At 58.2% G+C, this 21,871-nt stretch overlaps 2 protein-coding genes across 4 annotated transcripts in view; one reads left to right on the forward strand and one right to left on the reverse strand.

Annotated features, from left to right (window-relative positions):
- Nucleotides 1-7,013, forward strand: part of ZNF609 (zinc finger protein 609) — a 59,562-nt gene extending 52,549 nt beyond the window's left edge. For 2 of the 3 annotated variants that reach the window (XM_065076310.1, XM_065076309.1), the window contains exons 4-10: nucleotides 441-528; nucleotides 776-3,128; nucleotides 3,550-3,916; nucleotides 4,062-4,237; nucleotides 4,705-4,921; nucleotides 5,582-5,651; nucleotides 5,788-7,013. In XM_065076310.1, the coding sequence (XP_064932382.1) occupies nucleotides 441-528; nucleotides 776-3,128; nucleotides 3,550-3,916; nucleotides 4,062-4,237; nucleotides 4,705-4,921; nucleotides 5,582-5,651; nucleotides 5,788-5,794 (3,278 nt within the window). In that variant the 3' untranslated portion in view covers nucleotides 5,795-7,013. Of the gene's footprint in view, nucleotides 1-440; nucleotides 529-775; nucleotides 3,129-3,549; nucleotides 3,917-4,061; nucleotides 4,238-4,704; nucleotides 4,922-5,581; nucleotides 5,661-5,787 lie in introns of all 3 variants that reach the window. The other variant, XM_065076311.1, reaches the window with a different exon arrangement.
- Nucleotides 7,014-9,133: 2,120 nt separating this feature from the next.
- OAZ2 (ornithine decarboxylase antizyme 2) lies at nucleotides 9,134-21,527 on the reverse strand. Its single transcript, XM_065076331.1, is given in 6 exon segments — nucleotides 9,134-9,868; nucleotides 11,480-11,565; nucleotides 14,544-14,719; nucleotides 18,445-18,525; nucleotides 18,527-18,602; nucleotides 21,370-21,527. Coding segments are annotated over 6 exon segments (573 nt in total). The 5' UTR covers nucleotides 21,390-21,527; the 3' UTR covers nucleotides 9,134-9,734.
- Between the last annotated feature and the right edge of the window lie 344 nt (nucleotides 21,528-21,871).

Genomic DNA, 21,871 nt, shown 5'->3' on the forward strand with positions numbered 1-21,871 from the left:
GGGCCGCAGCCTGCCGGGGCTGTCTGATCTCCCCGGGGGTTCCCAGCCCTCGCTCCACAGCGATTTCCACTTTCCCTGCCTGACCTGAGCACACCTAGAGACAATGTGGCTCTTCAGGCCCCCCCGGAGCCTGCAGAGCTTTGGGAGTCACTGGTTTTGGCTCAAGGAGGAGGTTGGGTGGACACTGATCAGAGCCTGGCTGAGAGAGGGGTACTGGGGGGCTCCAGCGCCTGTCTTGGTGTCCCCCCCAGCCCCAAGCCCAGGGTCTCACCTCTCCCCAAAGCCCCAAGAGCCTTTATCCACCTTCCGGCAGCCCTAGAGCTGAACTCTTCCTCCTGCTGGTCTCGAGGTGGGATCCACCTTTGCCCCGATGCCCGGGGAAGGGCGAGACGCTGAGCGGTGACACCAGCCCCAGCTGACCCTGTCCCCTCCTCTTGCAGGTATGCTGGTGGTCAACGTCACCTGGAGGAACAAGACATACGTGGGGACGCTGCTGGACTGCACGCAGCACGACTGGGCACCTCCCCGGTAAGCATCCGTGGGCAAACTGGCCACGGATGGGCACCCACTGAGCTCTGCCATGGGGGGTGACATCTCCTTGTCCGGGTCACAGGCTCCCTCATCCTGGAGGCTAGAGGTGGTCGAGCGTTTGCAGACTGACCTGGTTTGGTTTGGGGAACCATCACGCAGGGTCGGAAGCGAGGGGAGAAAGGGGGATTGTGTTGCCCGGTGTGACCATCTCTGTGTTTAAACCTACCTGTCCTCCTCCCTGCAGGTTTTGCGACTCTCCCACCAGTGACCTGGAGATGCGCAATGGCCGGGGCAGGGGCAAGCGCATGCGCCCGAACAGCAACACGCCCGTCAACGAGACGGCGGCCGCCTCGGACAGCAAAGGGACCAGCAACAGCAGCAAGACGCGGGCGGGAGCCAACAGCAAAGGGCGCCGAGGGAGCCAGAACTCCTCAGACCACCGCACGCCGCCTGCCGGCACGGCCGAGGACGTGAAGGCCAGTCCCTCCTCCGTCACCAAGCGCAAGAGCAAACCCCTCTCCGACATGGAGCTCAACTCCAGCTCGGAGGACTCCAAGGGCAGCAAACGCATCCGCACGAACTCGATGGGCTCGGCGGCCGTGCCGCCCGCCGCCGTCAAGGTGGAACCGGCCGTCCTGGACCGAAACTGCCCCTCTCCCATCCTCATTGACTGTCCCCACCCCAACTGCAACAAGAAGTACAAGCACATCAACGGGCTGAAGTACCACCAGGCCCACGCACACACGGATGACGACAGCAAGCTGGAGGCGGACGTGGACAGCGAGTATGGCGAGGAGCCCGCCCTGCACGCCGACGTCGGCAGCTGCAACGGCGCCGCCGCCGCTCAGAAGGGTTCGCTCTCGCCCGCGCGCTCGGCCACCCCCAAGGTGCGCTTGATGGAGCCACACAGCCCGTCCCCCTCCAGCAAGTTCAGCGCCAAGGTTCCTTGCAAGAAGAAGCTGGGTGGAGAAGGAGACACCGACCCAGGTGCCCTGTCCAATGATGGCTCTGAGGACGGTCCGTCGGTGGCCGATGAGACGAGTAACGACGGCTTCGACTCACTGGAGAAAAGGTGTGTTGAGAAGGACAAGCCCAAGAAGGCATCTGGGGCCAAGTCGGAGAAGATCCCTTCCAAAAGCTTGAAGTCGGCCAGACCCATCGCGCCAGCCATCCCCCCGCAGCCCATCTACACCTTCCAGACGGCCACGCTCACCACGGCCGCCCCCGGTTCCTCCGCCGGCCTGGCCACCACCGTGGTGCAGACCATGCCCAACAGCCCCCAGCTCAAACCCATCCAGCCCAAACCCACGGTGATGGGAGAGCCCTTCGCTGTCAACCCTGCCCTCACCCCTTCTAAGGAGAAGAAGAAGAAGGACAAGAAGAAGAAGGAGCCCAAGGAGGTGGAAAACCCTCTGACTCCCGGCAAGGCCTGCAGAGCGGAGGAGGGCAAGAGCCCATTCCGCGGGGAACCCAGCGAGCTGGGGCCGAAGGGCGAGGGGCTGCTCAACGGCTCGTCCGACCCCCACCAGAGCCGCCTCGCCAGCATCAAGGCCGAGGCGGATAAAATCTACAGCTTCAGCGACAACGCGCCCAGCCCGTCCATCGGCGGCGCCAGCCGGCTGGAGAGCAGCGCCCCGGCCCAGCCGCTCACCCCGCTGCACGTCGTCACGCAGAACGGCGCCGAGGCCAGCTCGGTGAAGACCAACAGCCCGGCATACTCCGACATCTCTGACGCCGGGGAGGACGGCGAGGGCAAGCTGGAGGGTGTGAAGGCCAAGGATCCCGAGCAGTTGGTCAAGGAAGGCGCCAAAAAAGCTCTTTTCCCCCCGCAAGCGCAGAGCAAAGAGTCTCCCTACTACCAAGGCTTCGACACCTACTATTCCCCTGGCTACCCGCAGGCTAGCCCGGGCCCGCTGAACCCCGGCGGCCAGGCCGCAGCCGACACACAGGCCTTGAAGCTGAAGAAGGACGAGGAGCAGGAGAACCCCGAGGTGAAGGTGAAGAGCGAGGGCTGCGAAGAGAAGAAGCCGGAGCTCGGCGGCTCCAGCCAGCAGCCCTCGGTCATCCAGCAGCGTCCCAACATGTACATGCAGTCCCTCTACTACAACCAGTACGCCTACGTCCCCCCGTACGGCTACAACGAGCAGGGCTACCACGCTCACCTGCTGAGCACCAACCCTGCGTACCGGCAGCAGTACGAGGAGCAGCAGAAGCAGCGGCAGAGCCTGGAGCAGCAGCAGCAGCGAGGGCTGGAGAAGAAAGCAGAGCTGGGCTTGAAGGAGAGGGAGGCGGCACTCAAAGAGGAGTGGAAGCAAAAGCCGCCCATGCCCCCCACGCTCACCAAGGCCCCGAGCCTCACAGACCTCGTCAAGTCAGGGCTGAGCAAGGCCAAGGAGCCGGGAGCTCCCGACATGGCCAAATCCGTCATCATCCCCAAGCTGGAGGACTCGGGCAAGCTGTCGGGCAGCCAGGTCGCCGAGGGGCTCAAGGTGAAGCTGAGCGAGGGCGGCCACCTCGGGAAGGAACCCGGCGAGACGAAGGCTGGTTCTGAGTGTGGGCGACAAGCCGAAGTGGACCCCGTGCTCTGGTACAGACAGGTAATCACGAAATCCCAGGCTGGTTGGGTTGCAGGGCCTCTGTAGATCCCCCGGCCCTGCTCACGCAGGGTCACCAGAGCAGATCGCCCAGGTTGGTCGAAGCGGGTTTGAATGTCCCAGAGAAGCAGACTCCACACCCGCTCTGGGCAGCCTGGGCCAGGCTCTGGCACCTCCCAGCAAAGACGTTTCTCCTCATGTTCAGATGGAGCTTCCTGTGATTCAGTAATGCCCATGGGGTTTGCTGGGGCCATCGCCTCAGAGAACACGCGTAGTCCTCTGCTCATGGTGGGAATCCACAGGATTCCCCTGGGGATGGAGCCCAGGAAGGGGAGTGCGGTTCACTGGTCTCCAAATCCACCAAATTTTGGTACAGGCCGGGCTGGGGGACGGCAACTGCTCTGATGGTGGTTGGTTCTTGCAGGAAGCTGAGCCGCGGATGTGGACCTACGTGTACCCAGCAAAGTACTCGGACATCAAGACCGAGGACGAGCGATGGAAAGAGGAGAGGGACCGTAAGTTGAAGGAAGAAAGGAATCGGAGCAAAGAAGCCGCGTCCAAGGAGGACGGGAAGGAGAGCGGCAGCTCCGAGTGCAAGCTGACCCCCAGCGAGGAGGCTCGGCTGGTGGGGAAGGACCCCAGACCCAGCGTCCACGTCCCCGTGTCCTCACCTCTCACGCAGCATCAGTCCTACATCCCCTACATGCACGGTTACTCCTACAGCCAGTCCTACGACCCCAACCACCCCAGCTACCGGGCCATGCCCACCGTCATGATGCAGAATTACCCAGGTAGGGAGCCGGGCTCCTCTCAGGGACGTCCCTTCCCTGCTGTCCCCGTGCTGGGGTGGTGGGTGGCAGCGGGACATCCTCTTGCACACGTCAGGGCTGTGCTGCACGCGGGTTCCTCATGCCCTGGGTGCTTTTTCTCCCCCAGGATCATACCTCCCCTCCAGCTACTCCTTCTCTCCGTATGGGAGCAAAGCGTCCGGCAGCGATGACAGCGACAAGTCCCGAGCCAGCCCCAGCGTCAGCTGTAAATCCAGCTCGGAGTCCAAGGCCCTGGACATCCTGCAGCAGCACGCCAGCCACTACAAGAGCAAATCGCCCACGGTGAGGGTCGGGAAGGCGCCGGCTTTGGCCGGCTCCGTCCTTGAGCTTCGAGATGCTGCCTGGATCCTGGGGCTGAGTCGTCATCCCACAGCACAGCCCTTTTGGGCTTGACGTGCCAAACCTGCAGGCCCTGCAGCAACTGGGTGACACTTGTCCCCAGCCCTGGAGCTGGTGGGTGGGATGCAGGAGCTGTGTCCATCCCACAGCAGTGCAGGGTCACGAGCTCCTCCTGGATGACACAGGGGCAGCAAACCCCAGTTTTGGGCAGGATGGGGGTGCTTGAAACACAACCTGTGTCTGGCTTTTGGGCTGGTCACCAGCCATCCTGTAATCATCTCCCAGAGAGTCGTGGGCACCTGTAGGCAAAGGCAGGGGAATATCATCCCCATGGGGCCGCCCGAGTGCCCAGCACAGCCCCGGGGTAGCAGGTAGCGTCCCTCAGCCTGTGTCTGCTTTCTCCTCTCCAGATAAGCGAGAAGACGTCTCAGGAGCGGGACCGCGGCGGCTGCGGGGTGGTGGGGGGTGGCGGGAGCTGCAGCAGCGTCGGGGGAGCAGGCGGGGGAGAGAGGAGCACAGAGCGGCCCCGCACGTCCCCCTCGCAGCGCCTGCTCTCCACCCATCACCACCACCACCACCTCGGGTACTCGCTGCTGCCGGCACAGTACAACCTGCCCTATGCAACAGGTGAGAGCCCAGCCTGCCCTGGCACTTTTGGGCAGCGTGAGCTGCACACCGAGCTTTGCTTTGAGCAAACCCTCCCCTCTACTCTGCCCTGGGGAGACCACACCTGGAATATTGTGTCCAGTTGTGGCCCCTCAGTTCCAGCAGGACAGGGAACTGCTGGAGAGAGTCCAGCGCAGCCACCAAGATGCTGAAGGGAGTGGAGCATCTCCCGTGTGAGGAAAGGCTGAGGGAGCTGGGGCTCTGGAGCTGGACAAGAGGACACTGAGGGGGGACTCATTCCTGGGGATCAATATGGAAAGGGGGAGTGTCAGGAGGATGGAGCCAGGCTCTTCTGGTGACAACCAGTGACAGGACAAGGGGCAGTGGGTGCAAACTGGAACACAGGAGGTTCCACTGAAATCTGAGAAGAAACTTGTTGGGGTGAGGGTGGCAGAGCCTGGCCCAGGCTGCCCAGGGGGTTGTGGAGTCTCCTTCTGTGCAGACATTCCAACCCGCCTGGACACCTTCCTGTGTAACCTCATCTGGGTGTTCCTGCTCCATGGGGGGATTGCACTGGATGAGCTTTCCAGGGCCCTTCCAACCCCTGACATTCTGGGATTCTGTGATTTTCCGGCTCTCCCGTCCCAGGCTGGAACTCCTAACGCGGCTTCTCCTCCGCAGGTCTCTCCTCCACAGCCATCGTGGCCAGCCAGCAAGGCTCCGCTCCCTCCCTGTACCCACCTCCGCGGAGGTGAGACCGGTAAGGCCGTCCTGCCGGCACGGCCACCCTGCTCCCCGAGGAGGTGGCCGTGCCGGGGGTGCCCGTGGGGACAGTGGGTTTGGGGTTTGGCGGCGGCGGGAGCTGACGTGCCCTTGGGTCGTGGCAGGACGTGACGCGCCGGACGCCTGGGCTGTACGAGACATGTGACTGGCTCACATGGGGAAGCGCTGGAGACTCGTTAGACATCAGTTGAATGGTGTTAATTGTTCCGCTTGACGTTCCTGCCGTGATCCGAGGCAGACTGTGTCCCGTCCCCCCCGTCGGACACACACTGACCCCCCTCCACACCCTCCCCTTGGTGCGTGGGCGAGCTGGTACCTGCGGAAATATTTATTCTACTGGGCACCAGCGCTCGGGACGGAGGGGACTCTCCCGCCTGGTGCATATGAAGAGGAAACGGAAGCACTGAGGTTTCTCGCTGGATTTGGGACCCCGCCGCGGCTCTGCGAGCTGCTGCTTGGCGCTGGGGCCGAGCGCCGTGGGACTGGGGCCGGGCAGGGGCCGCGTCCCGCCGGGAGTCACGCACGTGTCGGGGAGGCTGGTGCGAGCTGGGGGTGTCACCCTGACCGGTGGCAGCCGGGGGCGCGGGGACGGGCGGCATGTGGGGCGCAGCCTCTCCCAGCTCCGTGGCTGCTCCCACACCCCACGGCACCCGTGTGTGGGCTGGAGCTGCCGGCGCGTGGGCTGTGGCCGGGGCGGTGGGCTGGGGGAGCCGGGGGCTGCTCTTGGGCCCGGCAAAGCAGCCTCTGCCCCCCCTGCACCCCACCAGGGTCCCTCCCCAGTGCCTTGCGTGGGCCAGACCTGCCCCAGGCTCCTGCCCGCGGCTTTTGAGCTGGTTTGTGAGCTGTGACTCTGCAAACCCCCGGCCTCTCCTCTGCCCCCCTCGCCCCAAACCCTGGGGCAGTGCACCCCACTTGGGGCGAGGGCTGTGATGCCCTTCGCATCCACCTTTTGCTTTTCAATGGGCTTTCCCAGGCCACGGGCAGAGCCCGGCCAGGAACAAGCACACGGGCTCTGCCAGAGGCACCTGCGGCTGCGCCAGGTCCCGTCCGGCCCTTGGTTCCCCAAGCCGGGGCTGGGGGCACCGGGCACTGAGGCCGCCGGTCCCTCTGCCCGAGGACAGGGGCTTTCTGGTCCTCTGCCCCCACCGCAGCGGCTCCCCTGGCCAACGCTACCTCGGCCCCGCAGCACCGGCTGCCCCGGCTCCCCCCGCCAGCCGTCGGTCTCGGTTGCGTCCGTGCGTCCGTGTCGCACCCGGCCCCGAGGGGCGGCTGTACCGGGATGCTCTGCCCGCCGGGCTCTGTACATACTGTAAAAAGCAATTGTTTGAAAGCTGTTGGTTTTGGGTTTTGTTTTCTTCCCCTTCCGGTTCCCTCCATCCCGCTTTACCCGGTTGGAAAGGAGGCGCGTGCTGGGGCGGCCGCTCGCGTTCCGCACATGTTTCTTCCGCTCTTGGTGATGGACCCAGCGCGGCCCTCGGGGACAGGGGGCTCGGGGGTCCCGCCGGCTGCTCCCACCTCCGGCCGCGGTGTCGGCAGAGCCGGCACAACCGGGGCAGCCGCGGCACGGAGGGGTGGCCAGAGCGGGGTGGGTGCCGCCGGCTCCGCTGGCAGCAGAAGGGGATGCGGGGGGCTCCAGGTGCCGCTCCCCACCTTCCCCCTTGGGTCCCAGTTGCGTCTCCCTTTAGATGTTAAACAAAACAACCGTTTCAGCAGAATAGGTTTGAGGTTTGACTTTTTTTTGGGGGTTCCCTGTCAGGTGCTGCCCGTGGGTGGTACCGCAGCCCCCGGGGTGTCAGCGCTGCCCGGGGGTCCCCGTGCCCCCCCAGGGTGTCAAACCGTTGGTGTTTATAGCTCTTGTTTCCATTGGCATTGCTGTGTTGGGTTTTCATTTCAGTCTTCCTGATTCTGCCCTTCTGTAAAGTGTACATTATTACCAAGTTCCTTGTTTTTTTTATATATATATATATATAAATATATATATATACAAACTGTACTCTTCTTGCCTTTGTACATTTGGGCAAGGAGAGAGAATAAATCTTTTTAAGAGACAATCACAAACCTGTGAGGGTGGCTTTTTCTTCCTGCTCCCCCCAATTCTCTTTTGTCCCCAAACGCTGTGGGCAGTGATTTTTTTGGGGGGCGGGGGGTGCCCATCCCTGGGGTGTCTGAGGGTTTAAGCAGATGTGCTGCTCCTGGCATCACGTTCTGTGACGGGTGAAGAAGGAGCAAAGCGGTTCCGTCACGCCGGGATGTGCCAGCGAAGGGAACATCCGCGGCCCAGGGAAGGGGTTGAGGCAGCTCTGCTCCAAGAAGGGATAAAACTTGGCTTTTCTAAAGCCAGAACTAAAAATGAGTGTTGGTTTAAGCAGAGAATGGTGCGAGGTCTCCTCTGCGCTGCGTGTGGAGGGGACGGGAGGGTCATACCTGTCACGGGGCACAGCAAATGGCAGTAAATACATTCCCAGGCTCCCACTTCAAACCAGACTACTCAAGGAGGAGCAGAGCCCCCAGCACTTTGGTTTCATTGGAGGGGAAGGAGGGAAAGGCACAAACTTTAAGATGATTTATTCACACCAACTCATATCCCAGCCGCACCTCTCTCCCCCAAACAGAAAGCACTGAAGGTGATGGATGTGGAACGGCTCGGCTTCGGCTACTTAAAACAACCCTCCAAGTGTGAGAGCACAGCAACGCGCACGGGGACAAGGCACAGCGAACAGCTTCCAGAGACACCCGCCTGAGCCCGGGGACAAGAGCACAACCTCCAGTGTCACAGAACACGAGCTCCGGCCAGCACAGCGGGACAGCCCCGGACTGGGAGAGCAGCTCACGGGACTGGGAGAGCAGCTCACGGGACTGGGAGAGCACCTCACGGGACTGGGAGAGCATCTGATTGAACTGGGAGAGCAGCTCACTGAACTGGGAGAGCACCTCACGGGACTGGGAGAGCAGCTCACGGGACTGGGAGAGCAGCTCACTGAACTGGGAGAGCACCTCACGGGACTGGGAGAGCACCTCACGGGACTGGGAGAGCACCTCACGGGACTGGGAGAGCACCTCACGGGACTGGGAGAGCACCTCACTGAACTGGGAGAGCACCTCACTGAACTGGGAGAGCACCTCACTGAACTGGGAGAGCACCTCACTGAACTGGGAGAGCATCCCACCCAACTGGGAGCACCACCATCCACACCTGCCCCTGCACGCAGCCTCCTCTGGTTTGGATACAACTCGGTGTCTCAAGGTTTGAGATCATCCCTTTGGGAAGGGGAGGAGGAAGGAGAGGTGGCAGCTCCAGCCCCACTCCAGACCTGTCCGTCGGGTTTTTGGCTCTTTGGGACCATCACACGGTGAGGAAACGTCCCCCCGAGCGGAGGAATCACTGCTCTGAGCCCGCAGCAGCACCGGCGGCTCCGCTCCTCTCAAAAAAGCAGCCCCAGCTGAGCAAAGTTCATCCGAATGCCCCTTTTATTGAACGAACGCTGTGATAGTGCGGCGGTAACATCGAACGGAGTTAAGACTGCTTAAAACAAAAGCTGGAAGAGCAAGAAGTTTCAAAAGGACAAAAAAAAAAAGACCAGCTTAAACAGCATCGGTCGCCCCGAAGTGGAGATGTGCGGGGTTTTTAATGTAGTGTTAAAGGTTAAACTCGAGCACGTCTCCTCCCTCCTAACACCCAAACACGCCGTCTATTTAAGAGTCTGAGTGAAAAATAACATGAAAACCAAAGTAGTGGGTCAGATGAGCGCACACGGGAAAGGACCAGCGGGTTTGGAGGAGCCACCGCTGCACCAGCGCTGGGCTCCCCGAATCGCACCCCGACAGCTCCTGCGCCCCTTCAACACCTCCCTGTACTATTTGGTGATTACATGTGGATATATAGTTCTCTAGGCAACACGTTTCAATGAGATAGTCAACTCGGAGGATACACAGGCCAACCTAACAATGAGAAATGCAGTTTCAGTCCAACAGAAGCTTGTTTTCCCTTTCCTTGAGGAAGGAGGTGTCGCCCCCTCTCCCCTCAACAGCATTTTGGGGTCCCCCGCTGCGGTTATTCTTCATCGGAGGAAGAGTTCTGCTCCAGGGGGTACACCATGAACATCACGTCTGGCCGCGATGGGACCGAGGGGTGACCGGGCCGCACGATCTCAAAGCCCAAGAAGCTGAACGTCTTCAGGAGCGGAGCTACCAAAGAGAAGGAAACTGGTTACCGCCAAATAATCCTCCCCACCTGCGGCGCCCGAGAAGCCACGAGTATCCGCGGGCATCGAGCACCCTCTGTGAGCTGCTTGCTCAGAAAAACACATTTTTAACCCGACAGCGCTCTCAAATAGGTGGTTCCGTCTCTGCCTGCGTTCAGCACAGCTGCCCTAAGCGCCGGGGGGATTTGGGTTGTGCAGCGGAGCAGGTTCGGCCCCGTTTATCCCGCGACGGCTGTGCCAGCCCCTCGGAAGCAGCAGTGCCTGGTTACTGGCCCGCACGCCCAAGCTTCCAGCTTTTATTCTGTACTTACACGGCGGCTGCTCTCAGCACCCCTGAGCGGGTCAGGCAGCAGCAAACAGCAATCTCCTCACTCCAGCTCTAGGCTGGAGTTTTTTGTGTCTGCGAGGAGCCGGAGCTTGGTGGAAGCTCCCCCGGGAAAGCCACCGCAGGTGACGCGGGCAATCCGAGCGAGGCGACTCCAGAAGTGCCCGCACACCTTGTTTCGGTCAGACAAGGTTACACGGGCGACAAGACACGTCCTCGCTTGTAACAAAGCCATCGCTTCCCCGTGGTCCGGGAGGTGACCCTGGTGCCGCATCTCATCTCCGCAGCATCCATCAGTGTCCAGGCACACAGGGAAGAGCCTACATGGTTTTCAAGCCAGCGCTCAATTTCCAGCTGCACAGACAAGGACCCGGAATCTGGAGCTCTCCAGAACTCATAAGCCTGGTCCAAGTACCCGTTTTTAAAAACAAACCCCAGTATCAGCTGTCTCCTGTGAGCAGCCGCTGCGGGGTCACCTGTGCATCGTGGTGACACCATGGCAAGAACTTAATCTGGAAATTATTCCTGGCGTCATACCAGGGAGTGACATCGCGGCTCTGCTAACGCGCTTTGTTTCAGAGGAGACGCTGCAGCTTGCGAATTCAGGTTTGAATGACTCCTGCCATGGCGATCACTTGGTTACTCGCCTGCGTCTCGGAGGATTTAAATCCATCCATAGCTCGGAACATCAGCACAAATCGCCTCCAACTTCCGTGCTGTAATCACTCCTCCAACACATCTATCTTTAGATCCTAATGCAGCCCCTTAAGCCGAAGCATCTAGAGCCAGGGTCAGGATTACTTGGAGGTCTAGGAAGGGCAGAAGTGCCAGGAGATCTTTAAATAGCAGCTGAACATCAGGGCAACAAGCTACAAGAGTTCGTTTCCCCTGTAGTAACCTCTCCCCGGCTTCTCCTTCCACATCACAGAAGCCTGGTATCAAATTCAGAACATCACTCCTCACCAAAGGTGAAACAGTCACCAATTTCTGGACAATAAAATGCTCCAGGTTGCTCAGGAGCATCTTTCCACAGGAGTAACAGCAAAGCCTACCTGCTGCAGAAACCACAACTGCTCCCTCTCTCTCAGTCTCAAGAAAGGGCTTATTTTCTCCATAAGAAACTATTTCTACTTTGCAAGAACACCATGAAAACGCTGCAGTAGACAGCATCTATTAAGCCTGGCCTCGGGATTACCAGACTTTAGTACGGTTTCAGCAGTGCTGGTTTGGACTGAGGGAGCAAACCTGACGGCGGGGGCGAGTTCTCACCTCTGTCTTCTCTGCTTTTTCTGAAGCAAATAAAGACGTAGTTGACTTTCATTTTCTCTTCAGCAAACTCCAGCAGCGCTGATAACCTGCCAAGGAGGAGACAACAAAGGACCATCAGCGATAGGAAGTCCTGGCCTGAGGAAGCCTCAGAGCATTATCAACTGTTCCAATGTTTTTGGGCAGAAAGATCCCTTGTTTACAGCCCCTTCCAGCGAACAATGTGCTGGAACAATGGGCTTCCTGCCGCACTGTCCGGCCCTGCGAGCCGCAGCCGGCAGGCACCCGCGGGTCACCGGCCCCGCACCCGGCACGCCGCCCGGCTTCGTATGCAGGCTGAAAACCACAGCTGGCCCGTGGCCGGGGCACAGTGTACGTGGGGGATCTGCACGTTTGTGCTTCATGGGGGAAAAAGCAAAGGGAAGGGAGAGAGGAGGGAGAAGGGAGAGAGGAGGGAGAAGGGAGAGAGGAGGGAGAAGGGACCGGGAGGAAAAGGGAGAAGGGACCGGGAGGAAAAGGGAGAAGGGACCGGGAGGAAAAGGGAGAAGGGACCGGGAGGAAAAGGGAGAAGGGACCGGGAGGAAAAGGGAGAAGGGACCGGGAGGAAAAGGGAGAAGGGACCGGGAGGAAAAGGGAGAAGGGACCGGGAGGAAAAGGGAGAAGGGACCGGGAGGAAAAGGGAGAAGGGACCGGGAGGAAAAGGGAGAAGGGACCGGGAGGAAAAGGGAGAAGGGACCGGGAGGAAAAGGGAGAAGGGACCGGGAGGAAAAGGGAGAAGGGACCGGGAGGAAAAGGGAGAAGGGACCGGGAGGAAAAGGGAGAAGGGACCGGGAGGAAAAGGGAGAAGGGACCGGGAGGAAAAGGGAGAAGGGACCGGGAGGAAAAGGGAGAAGGGACCGGGAGGAAAAGGGAGAAGGGACCGGGAGGAAAAGGGAGAAGGGACCGGGAGGAAAAGGGAGAAGGGACCGGGAGGAAAAGGGAGAAGGGACCGGGAGGAAAAGGGAGAAGGGACCGGGAGGAAAAGGGAGAAGGGACCGGGAGGAAAAGGGAGAAGGGACCGGGAGGAAAAGGGAGAAGGGACCGGGAGGAAAAGGGAGAAGGGACCGGGAGGAAAAGGGAGAAGGGACCGGGAGGAAAAGGGAGAAGGGACCGGGAGGAAAAGGGAGAAGGGACCGGGAGGAAAAGGGAGAAGGGACCGGGAGGAAAAGGGAGAAGGGACCGGGAGGAAAAGGGAGAAGGGACCGGGAGGAAAAGGGAGAAGGGACCGGGAGGAAAAGGGAGAAGGGACCGGGAGGAAAAGGGAGAAGGGACCGGGAGGAAAAGGGAGAAGGGACCGGGAGGAAAAGGGAGAAGGGACCGGGAGGAAAAGGGAGAAGGGACCGGGAGGAAAAGGGAGAAGGGACCGGGAGGAAAAGGGAGAAGGGACCGGGAGGAAAAGGGAGAAGGGACCGGGAGGAAAAGGGAGAAGGGACCGGGAGGAAAAGGGAGAAGGGACCGGGAGGAAAAGGGAGAAGGGACCGGGAGGAAAAGGGAGAAGGGACCGGGAGGAAAAGGGAGAAGGGACCGGGAGGAAAAGGGAGAAGGGACCGGGAGGAAAAGGGAGAAGGGACCGGGAGGAAAAGGGAGAAGGGACCGGGAGGAAAAGGGAGAAGGGACCGGGAGGAAAAGGGAGAAGGGACCGGGAGGAAAAGGGAGAAGGGACCGGGAGGAAAAGGGAGAAGGGACCGGGAGAAAAAGGGAGAAGGGACCGGGAGAAAAAGGGAGAAGGGACCGGGAGAAAAAGGGAGAAGGGACCGGGAGAAAAAGGGAGAAGGGACCGGGAGAAAAAGGGAGAAGGGAGAGAGGAGGGAGAAGGGACAGGATGGGGGAGAGAAAGAGAGGAGGGACAGGAGAGAAAGAGACAGGGATGGGAAGAAAAGAGAAGAGACAGGAGAGAAGAGAGGGAGATTAAGTTTGCAAGGGTTTTGTTAATGCGGTAACGAATTATTTTAATTACAGCCTCTCCAAGGCTGTTTTACCCAGCTGAAAATAATCTTGGGGAGCTGCACTTTAAGTCGCGGTGACACAGGCGGGTAAATCCCCTCCCAGAAGGTTCCACTGCCAGGAGAGCAGGAATTGCGACAGCTGAAGGATTTACGGGCTGACTGCAGAAATTACACAAACCTTTACCTGGGCCTCGGAGTCAAATGTGAGACACGAGAATACCAGCACTTCCTGACAGTGCCTAATGAGGGCTTTTTCCTTAATTAGCTTGTGTAATTGATGGATGAAGCCTACTGGGAGGTTTAGGAGGACGCGGTGAAGCTGGGAGCGCTTGGCAGCGGGAGCTGCTCTGGAAGCTGCGTTTACACAACCTCCGCAGAGCGGAGCTGTCTGGACAAAACACCGTCCGGTTCTGCCAACAGATCGAAACCAGGGGCTCTGGCACAGCCCAGCGCCTGCGCGGCTCCACCTGCTGATGGGGAGCGCATCAGTATCATGGAGGTTTAGGTTTTTCCCTTAAAAAAAGAGGAAAACAGCTGCCAAAAGAAGCTTGCCAAGGGGCCAAAAAATGGAGAAAGGCTTGTAGATTTTTTCCGTACTGAAGCAGGAAAAGCTGTTGGTTATTTTTCGTTAGCACAGGGACTGAAAAAAACAGGAACGCATCTGAACCGATCACTGAGGGTAAAAAAATTTATATAAGGAGGATTGACAGGAGGACACAGGGGGGGGAAGGAAGGGGGAAGGAAGGGGGAAGGAAGGGGGAAGGAAGGGGGAAGGAAGGGGGAAGGAAGGGGGAAGGAAGGGGGAAGGAAGGGGGAAGGAAGGGGGAAGGAAGGGGGAAGGAAGGGGGAAGGAAGGGGGAAGGAAGGGGGAAGGAAGGGGGAAGGAAGGGGGAAGGAAGGGGGAAGGAAGGGGGAAGGAAGGGGGAAGGAAGGGGGAAGGAAGGGGGAAGGAAGGGGGAAGGAAGGGGGAAGGAAGGGGGAAGGAAGGGGGAAGGAAGGGGGAAGGAAGGGGGAAGGAAGGGGGAAGGAAGGGGGAAGGGATACACAGAGCAGGACCAGAGCCCGTGGGATGCCCAGCTTACCCTTCTTTGCTTCCATCGGCTAATAATCCATCCGGGATTTCCACAAAGAGGCTCTGATTCGAGAGCACGGCATCCCAGGAGGAGGTTTTCACTTCCGTGACCTTGTACTGGAAGTGGACAAGATGAGGCTTCCCCTCGTGCACCGGGACATCTTGGTTAACAGTGATCTTCTCGTCCTGTGCCAGGGAGGGAGGAGAGCGCGTGAAATAAGGTTAAGGGGTAAAGGGAACTATCTGTGAGACTGTAGATTAAAAACGGTAATCAACCGTGCTTAAATGAGCATGCAGAGGGATGGTGTTTTACTCCTGAGTAAGGACCAGCCCTGTAAGTCCAGAATTACAGACTAAAACGGACAGCGGGGGACTCGCCGTAGCTCACGTCCGAGCCGCAGAGCTCTACACAAGCCTGAAAGGTTCAGAGCTATCATTCTGAACCACCGGGAGTACTTTGTTCTGTTCTAATCAGGAACAAAAAGAGTAAAGCCCTGCATTATAAACAGCCAGGGGAGTGTAACTAGAGGGATGCAAATGGCAAATTACTCCCAACATGATACTTTTCCCTCTCTGGGACACACTCCACAATGAGCGCTCAGACCTCGGAGTGATTGTCTGCTCATGTTTTCCTGTTCAAAGTGATGCAGCCTTGCAAATTTACGTTATATTAAATATCTGTGTATTGAGTCTTCATTCACCACAGGTCCCAGCCACATGAACTACCGGAGCATCTGCTGCCACCAATTCTGTTATATCCCCAACCCCCAACACGGTCTCTTTGTTTAAATGCCCACAAATTGCTTTCCCAGATTTTACAACCAACAGGTTTAAGGGATGAAGATGGAAGTGGTGGCGTCACCATCCCCAGAGGGGTTTAAAAGGTGTTTAGGTGAGGTTTGCAGGGACGTGGGTTAGCGCTCGACTTGGGTTATGGTTGGACTCAACGATGCTGAGGGTCTCAACATTTTCAAGCAGATCTTTTCTTCTTCAGCTATTAAAAGCATTGCTGGTTCAGAAAAAATATCTCCGAGAACCTTCCGAGGCTCCTCAAGGCTGTGTGCCGGTGCTTGAACTCCTGTAACCACATACATTAAAATAAATCCCTCGTGGTTTGACTATTGTGACACGGAAGCCGCCGTTGAGTATGTTAACACTGGCAGAGGAAGCCGCCGTTTGTTTAAAGCCCACAAAGCTGAGCTGAAAAACAAGTTTACACTTCATCAGAATAAATATCCTGTAGGAAATAAGTTTATTCATCGAAGTTGAAAGAAGTTTTTGTGGTCGCGCCCGCTGTCGGGTTTTACTCCTGTTTTAAGCCAAGTGCATGAAGGCACCCACAGGCTCAAGTTAAGTCAGGCTTGCTGCTGCTAAAGCCAGCAGCAAGAGTTAGATCTGAGCTCAGCAAGAGCTCCGTGCTGCAGAAAACAACAAAAAAAACCCCAAAAACCAGCAAGAAGGGGATTATCGCACATCCTGCAGTTTCTTTGACAGCTGTTGCTGTGCAGAACGCGTCTCCGCTTCAGCGAAGATCCTCCTCTCCACAACAGCTCACAGATGCTTTTCTTATACTTTGTGATAACAAAAACAGAGCGAGGAAGTTGACAAAAGCAGCTGGGGGTGACACACGGGACGGGGAGCCCGTGGCAGGAGGGAGAAGCTTTGGGAGCCATTGGGCTCGTGTCCCCATGAGCGTCACCCCGCGCTCCAAACCAGCCGAGGCTTTGCCACTTGAACACCCCCGAACGCAACAGCGGAGGGAAACTGCAGGGATTAAGAGAACCGGTTCCCCCGGTTCGGTGGGAATTACGTTTCCATTTGATTTCTAGACCTGCAGCCAGCGAGATGCTGGGCTGAGAAGCCCTTCCTGTGAAGCAGCAGCTCAGAACCCTTGGGAAGCTGCTGAAAGCAAAACCCTGTCTACGCAACAAACGTTGGGGTTTAGTTCAACCCCTGCAAAATCCCTGTGGGGAAGAAAATAAAGCCATCAGATACACAGCTGCCGAAACCACCAGCTCTCCAGCCTCGGGGAAGTGGAGCCACAAGGAGCAGCTTCCACTGGGTTACAGTTCCATTTTCCAAGCTCCGATGTGCCGAGAAGGACGGGGCAGCCCCTTGGCAGCGTCCGAACAGAGGATGTTATGATCCAGCACAGCCAAGCGACTCGAGAAGCCCGCGCTGGCATGGGCTGCACCTGCGGGATCCTGCCAAGTTTGCCAGCCAGGGCACGTCCGTTCGCACGATCGCCGCTGCCTCCCAGCTCCGGTAAAGCGCCTTTGCTCGTAACGCAAGGACCACAGGGAGCTGCTGAATCGATAGCGCGGTTGCACAGGGAAAGGTCACCCCTTGAACCACAGCAGCTGATACAGCTGGAAAAAGTACCAAAGCTTTCGGTCCAGGTGCCTTTCCAGGTGACGGCGGAGCTCGCTGGCTGAAAAGCTCGGCCCGGTCCAACTCCAGCGGGATTTGGGAGGGGCAGAGCCCCAGGAACCGCCGCCTGAGGTTGGATTTTGAAGCACTCGCAACCGTCTGCTCTGGGATGCGCCACCACAGAAGGGGCTGACGTTCTGACCCAGAAGGAATGACAGCCGTGTTCCGGGTGCAGCTCTCGGGTCACATCCCCCCTGCCCACACGCCGCCGCCAAAACCTTCTGTGTGAATTCGGGACCGTACTGAAGCCAAACCCTTCAAAACCTCCAAACTGTGATTTTCCTCCTACATTGAGCCCGTTTTCTGGCTTGGGCCCTCGCCTGGTCCAAGGCACAGCAAAGCAGCAGTTCAAGGTGCAGGGTCTTTTATTTCTGAGCCCCTCCGTGAGGGAACTGATTAGTTGCGCTGAGCCCCTCTTGAAGCCATTCATATACCTTTGTTATCCATCAGGAAGCCCATTGTGCAATTTTCCTACCTCTCTGGATTTTGTACCACCTGTGACAATTCAACTCGATGGCATTAAGCTGACATTACGTTATTATTAAGAGGCGACAGAGGGTGACATTTACTCACAAGGTAAACGGTTGAGGCATGTGCTAAAAACTCACCAAGGCTGCATTAAAGGCCTCTGGAAGCAGCCATGAGGTTCTCTCACGGATTTCAAGAGTAGACTTTGGTTGCTGTGGCCCAAAAGTCCCTGTATCTTCTCATCGCCGTGTGCCTCCCACGGGGTAATTGAAAATCAAGCCTGACGCCTATGACAACACCCCTGTGCGAGCTGCGCGGAACTTCATGCTGCCTGAGCCGATAGCGCATGGCAGAGCAGCTCCGTGTCCCAAAAGGGAGACGGGCAGATGTGTTCCCCTTGTAACACAAGAGAAGCGCCTGTTACCCCTCAGCGAGGACCAGCCAGGTCTCCTCGTGCGGACGGAAAGGCCTTGGAGAGTGAAGAGGCCAGAAAAGCCAAGAGCTGCGCGGCTCCACGTGCTCCTGAGCAAGCGTCCGCAGGTACAAACCCTCCCGATCCGCGCTGCCCGTGTCCGCGTTCCAGAAACGGCCCCGTTGGCACGTGGGTGAGGCCACAAGTTCCTCCGTGCGGCGGTTCAGGCCCCGACAGTTCTGTCTTTCCGGACCGGGGCACAGGAAGGAGCTTATCAACCATTCTCTGCATTTTACCTTTCTGCTTCTTGCGAGACTTTTAAGAAGTTGTTTGATGTTTCGATAATCCGCATACAATAGCTGAAACAGGCCGCTGGGACACAGGGCTAGTGAATTATTTGCTGCACACCTTTAAGAAAAAGGTCTCTGATTTCTTAATAAATAGGTGACACTTAAGCAGGAGAACCAAAAATTAGCTGTTGCTGAAAAATTAAGCGTTCTCCCACTTATCACCCTGAAGTTGTTTGGGTTTATTCCCATCAGAGCGCGGAACGAACCAAACGCAGCTGCAGGTCGGTATTTAGGCACGAGATCTGTCTCACCTTGTAGATCAGAGCTGAAAGAGAAGGATCCCTGCCACCCCCTCGCCCACCGGGGATCTTCGACAGTGGGTGAGGGGCATCAGGAGCACCACAGAGGCCCTGGAACGATGTGCCTGCAGCACTGCAGCTGGGGACAGTTACTCAAAGGTAAAATACTACTGCAAGATAAAAAAAGAGAGAAAAAAACAAGGTTACATCAGTAGGAATCACATTTAGGACGCAACAGCTCCTCACCACTCGTATCCCTGCGCATCGGAGGCTTTCGAGCCCCGATATCCACAAGGAAAAGTCGCTGCCCGCGGCGTATCAGCGGCGTTGGGTTGGGAACACGAGCGCCGAGCAAGCTGGTGCTATCGGGGGGACACGCGGCCAGAGCAGCACACACCTCCTGCAGACACACATCCACCAGTTCACCAACAGGGCCCCGCAGGAGGAGGCTTCGCTCTCACCCTTCCAAAACGAGGAGCAGCAAAAAGGGCCGGTTCTGCAGGTATTTTTGCAACGCGCTCTACAACGCCCGCGTTGACATTTTCATATGCAACGTCACACACGCATCCTTCACTCCAACCCTAAAAGTTATAAGCGCGCCACGCGGATCTACTTTTAAGAGCAAGAAATTAAGTTTCCCTTGCAGTTTGGATGCCCTAAACCAGGTCTTTCAGGATCGCTTTGAACACACACTTTACTATCTGCTTTAGAAACTTAACGAAAGCCAATGATTTCACTCCTGGAGCATCGCTTCCTTTAGCGGTGCCACAGAAGCTCTTTGCGAGGCACCACAGCGATATTCCTCCGACAAAGCCTGCAAAAGCAACGCCGAGAAAACAGTTGCTCCCCTGGTTACGAACCGCGCCAGCGCAAAGCTATGGAAACACCACCAAAATAAAGCGGTTTCGATAAGCACACGGAGTGAGAAATAAGGCTACAAGGGACAGATGCCGGAGATGCATTGACAACTTACTCTCTGTCCTAAAATTTCTCACTGGAGCTGTTTCCCAAGACTTTTTCCGCTCTAATCCCTCTCCGCAAAGGGGACAGATTGAAATATCCAAGACCGAGGACCAAACCCCGCTCGGGGAACCACCCGGAACGTCCAGCAGCCTGCAAGCGAACCGCCGCAATCTGCCATTTCTGAACACCAAAAAAACAACCCACAGGTGTGCCGCGGGCGGAATTTGCTAAGATCTCCGCTCGCCACCTCACACCAAAATACTCAGGAAACACAAAATAGCCTTGCTCCGTATATTTCCCCCTCCTCTGAGCTTTTCAGCAGCGTTGCGGTGGCCTAGAGCAGCCCCTGCTTGGAGAGAAGGCATTTAAAGACCCCAGGAGTGGCGATGAGCGTGGATTCGGTCCCTCCTCCCGCAGGGTATCAATGGAGCGGTGTGTATTCCGGAGTAGTGGATGTGCAGAGCCATGACAAAGCACTTTGCTCTGCACTTCCCCACCCCCAGAAAGCTGTTGGCAGCTTTGTTATTCCCTTCCCTCCTCCCTCGCCCCCCCCAGTCAACAATGTACTATTGATAGCTCGCTCCAACTCGCCGCCAAGGCATCGAGAAGCTGGATAATGAACTGTAGTTGTGGGAAAAAACACACACAAAAAAGAGACAGGCTGTAGTTTACATGCAAAGCAGTTCAAGACACTTCCCAGTTTTGCTTCCTCTGGCACATGCAGAAGTCAAAACACAAAACCCCTCCAGCTGCTAAGCCCGGCTTAGCCAAGACTTGCGTGCCAGCCCCAAAACTTGTGGGGGGGAAGGGGGGGGTCCCCCAGAGCAGGACCACAAATTAAACGGGGTTTTGCTTCCTCCAGATGCACATTAGCACCTCGGGAAGAAGTTGGTGCGAGCGCCCGACAAAGCCTGAGCGCTTTGTGCATCCGCACACCAGCGACTCCGCTCCCCGAGGCCTCTTCATTGCTTAAAAATTAGGATTGTGCTCCCTTCTGCCCTTTGGAGGAGCTGCTTTCCAGCAGCTTGGTTGAGATTACGGCGCACTGAGATCACCACGGGCCTTTCACCGAAGAAACTCCCGAGCAAAAGCCTCTGGACGGATCCCCGCCTGAAACAGGAGCTGGAAGCGCGTGTTTGTTTCCAGCCGGCGGGTATAATTTTAACTCACTAAGCTTCCAGCCATCTCAAGCCCGTGTCCCGTCCCTGGGCAGCGCAAAGGACAAGCACCTGCAGCCAGCCCTGCCCCACAACAACCCATTTTGGGGCTAAGACCCACGCTTTGTGGGGTTTAGACCAGATGAAACCATCCTTGCAGCTCCCTTGATGTTACAGAAATGAAGGTTTTTTGCTTGTTTTCTTTTTCACCCCTTTCAAAACAGGGTTTTGAGATGCTGTTGCGCTTCGCCTGTAATAATACCACGCCGCCAGCCACCGCAAGTCGTATATTAAGGAACCTGGTTTAAAAAGCAACTTGTAAATAACAGCACGGCTCACGCACCTACAGCCAAGAAACAAGGATGGTTTACACAGCCGGTCCAGGCGCTTATCTAGAGGCTCAGGAAATGACACTTTTCGGGCTCTAAACAAGGAAGAGACACACGAGATAATTCGGTCAGCTGAGAAAAAAACCCACAAACGGTGTAAGTTCACGATAAACGCAAAAAGATCCGCGTTCCTTGGGGCTGCGGGGGGAGACACGGACCCTGCCGGCGCTAAACCCTCATTAGGAAAAGGCTCATTAGCAATAGGCTCATTAGCACAGGGCTGCTCGGACACCGCGGAGGTGATGCACCCCAGCCCCGACACCCCCGCGGGGACAGAAGAGGTTTTAACAGAGAGGGGATCTTAAGAGAGCGGCGAAAATCCCCCGCTGCCCCCCGGCCGGCCCCCGCCCCAGCCCGGGCCCGGCGGCCGCTCCGCTCCGCGGGGCGCTCAGGCCGCGACGGGCGAGCCCGACGGCGCGGCCCCGCACCTGTCCTGGGTGTTTATCATCCTGCGCTCCGTCTCGCCGCGGCCGGGCCGTGTCCGTGTGTCCGTCCCTACGTGTGCCCACCGACCCCGCTCCGCTCCCTACGGCCGCCGCGCTCCGACTGACCCCGCGGGCCCGGCCCGCCCCGCCCCCCGCGCCGCGCGCCGCCCGGGCCCCGCCCCCCGCGCGGGGCGCCCTGGGAAACCACCGCCCCAAACAAAGGCCCCGCCACGCCCACCCACCGCGCAGGCGCCTTGCGCTCCGCCCCCCTGCGAGTGACGTCACCACGGCGGCCGGTCGGGGGCCGTCGGGTCGCGGTCACGCACTCCGGGGCTCCCGGCACCCAGAGTGGGCGGAGCGCGGGGAGCGCGGGTCTGTGCGCCGGGGGGCGGTTCTGCCGGGGCTGGGAGCGGAGCTGCGGAGCGAGCGTGAGGAGAACGAGCAGAATCCCAGGATGTGAGGGGTTGAAGGGCCTGGCAAGCTCACCCAGTGCAATCCCCCCATG

This window comes from Columba livia, chromosome 11 (genome assembly GCF_036013475.1).
Source record: "Columba livia isolate bColLiv1 breed racing homer chromosome 11, bColLiv1.pat.W.v2, whole genome shotgun sequence".
In the NCBI taxonomy this organism is placed as follows: Eukaryota; Metazoa; Chordata; class Aves; order Columbiformes; family Columbidae; genus Columba; species Columba livia.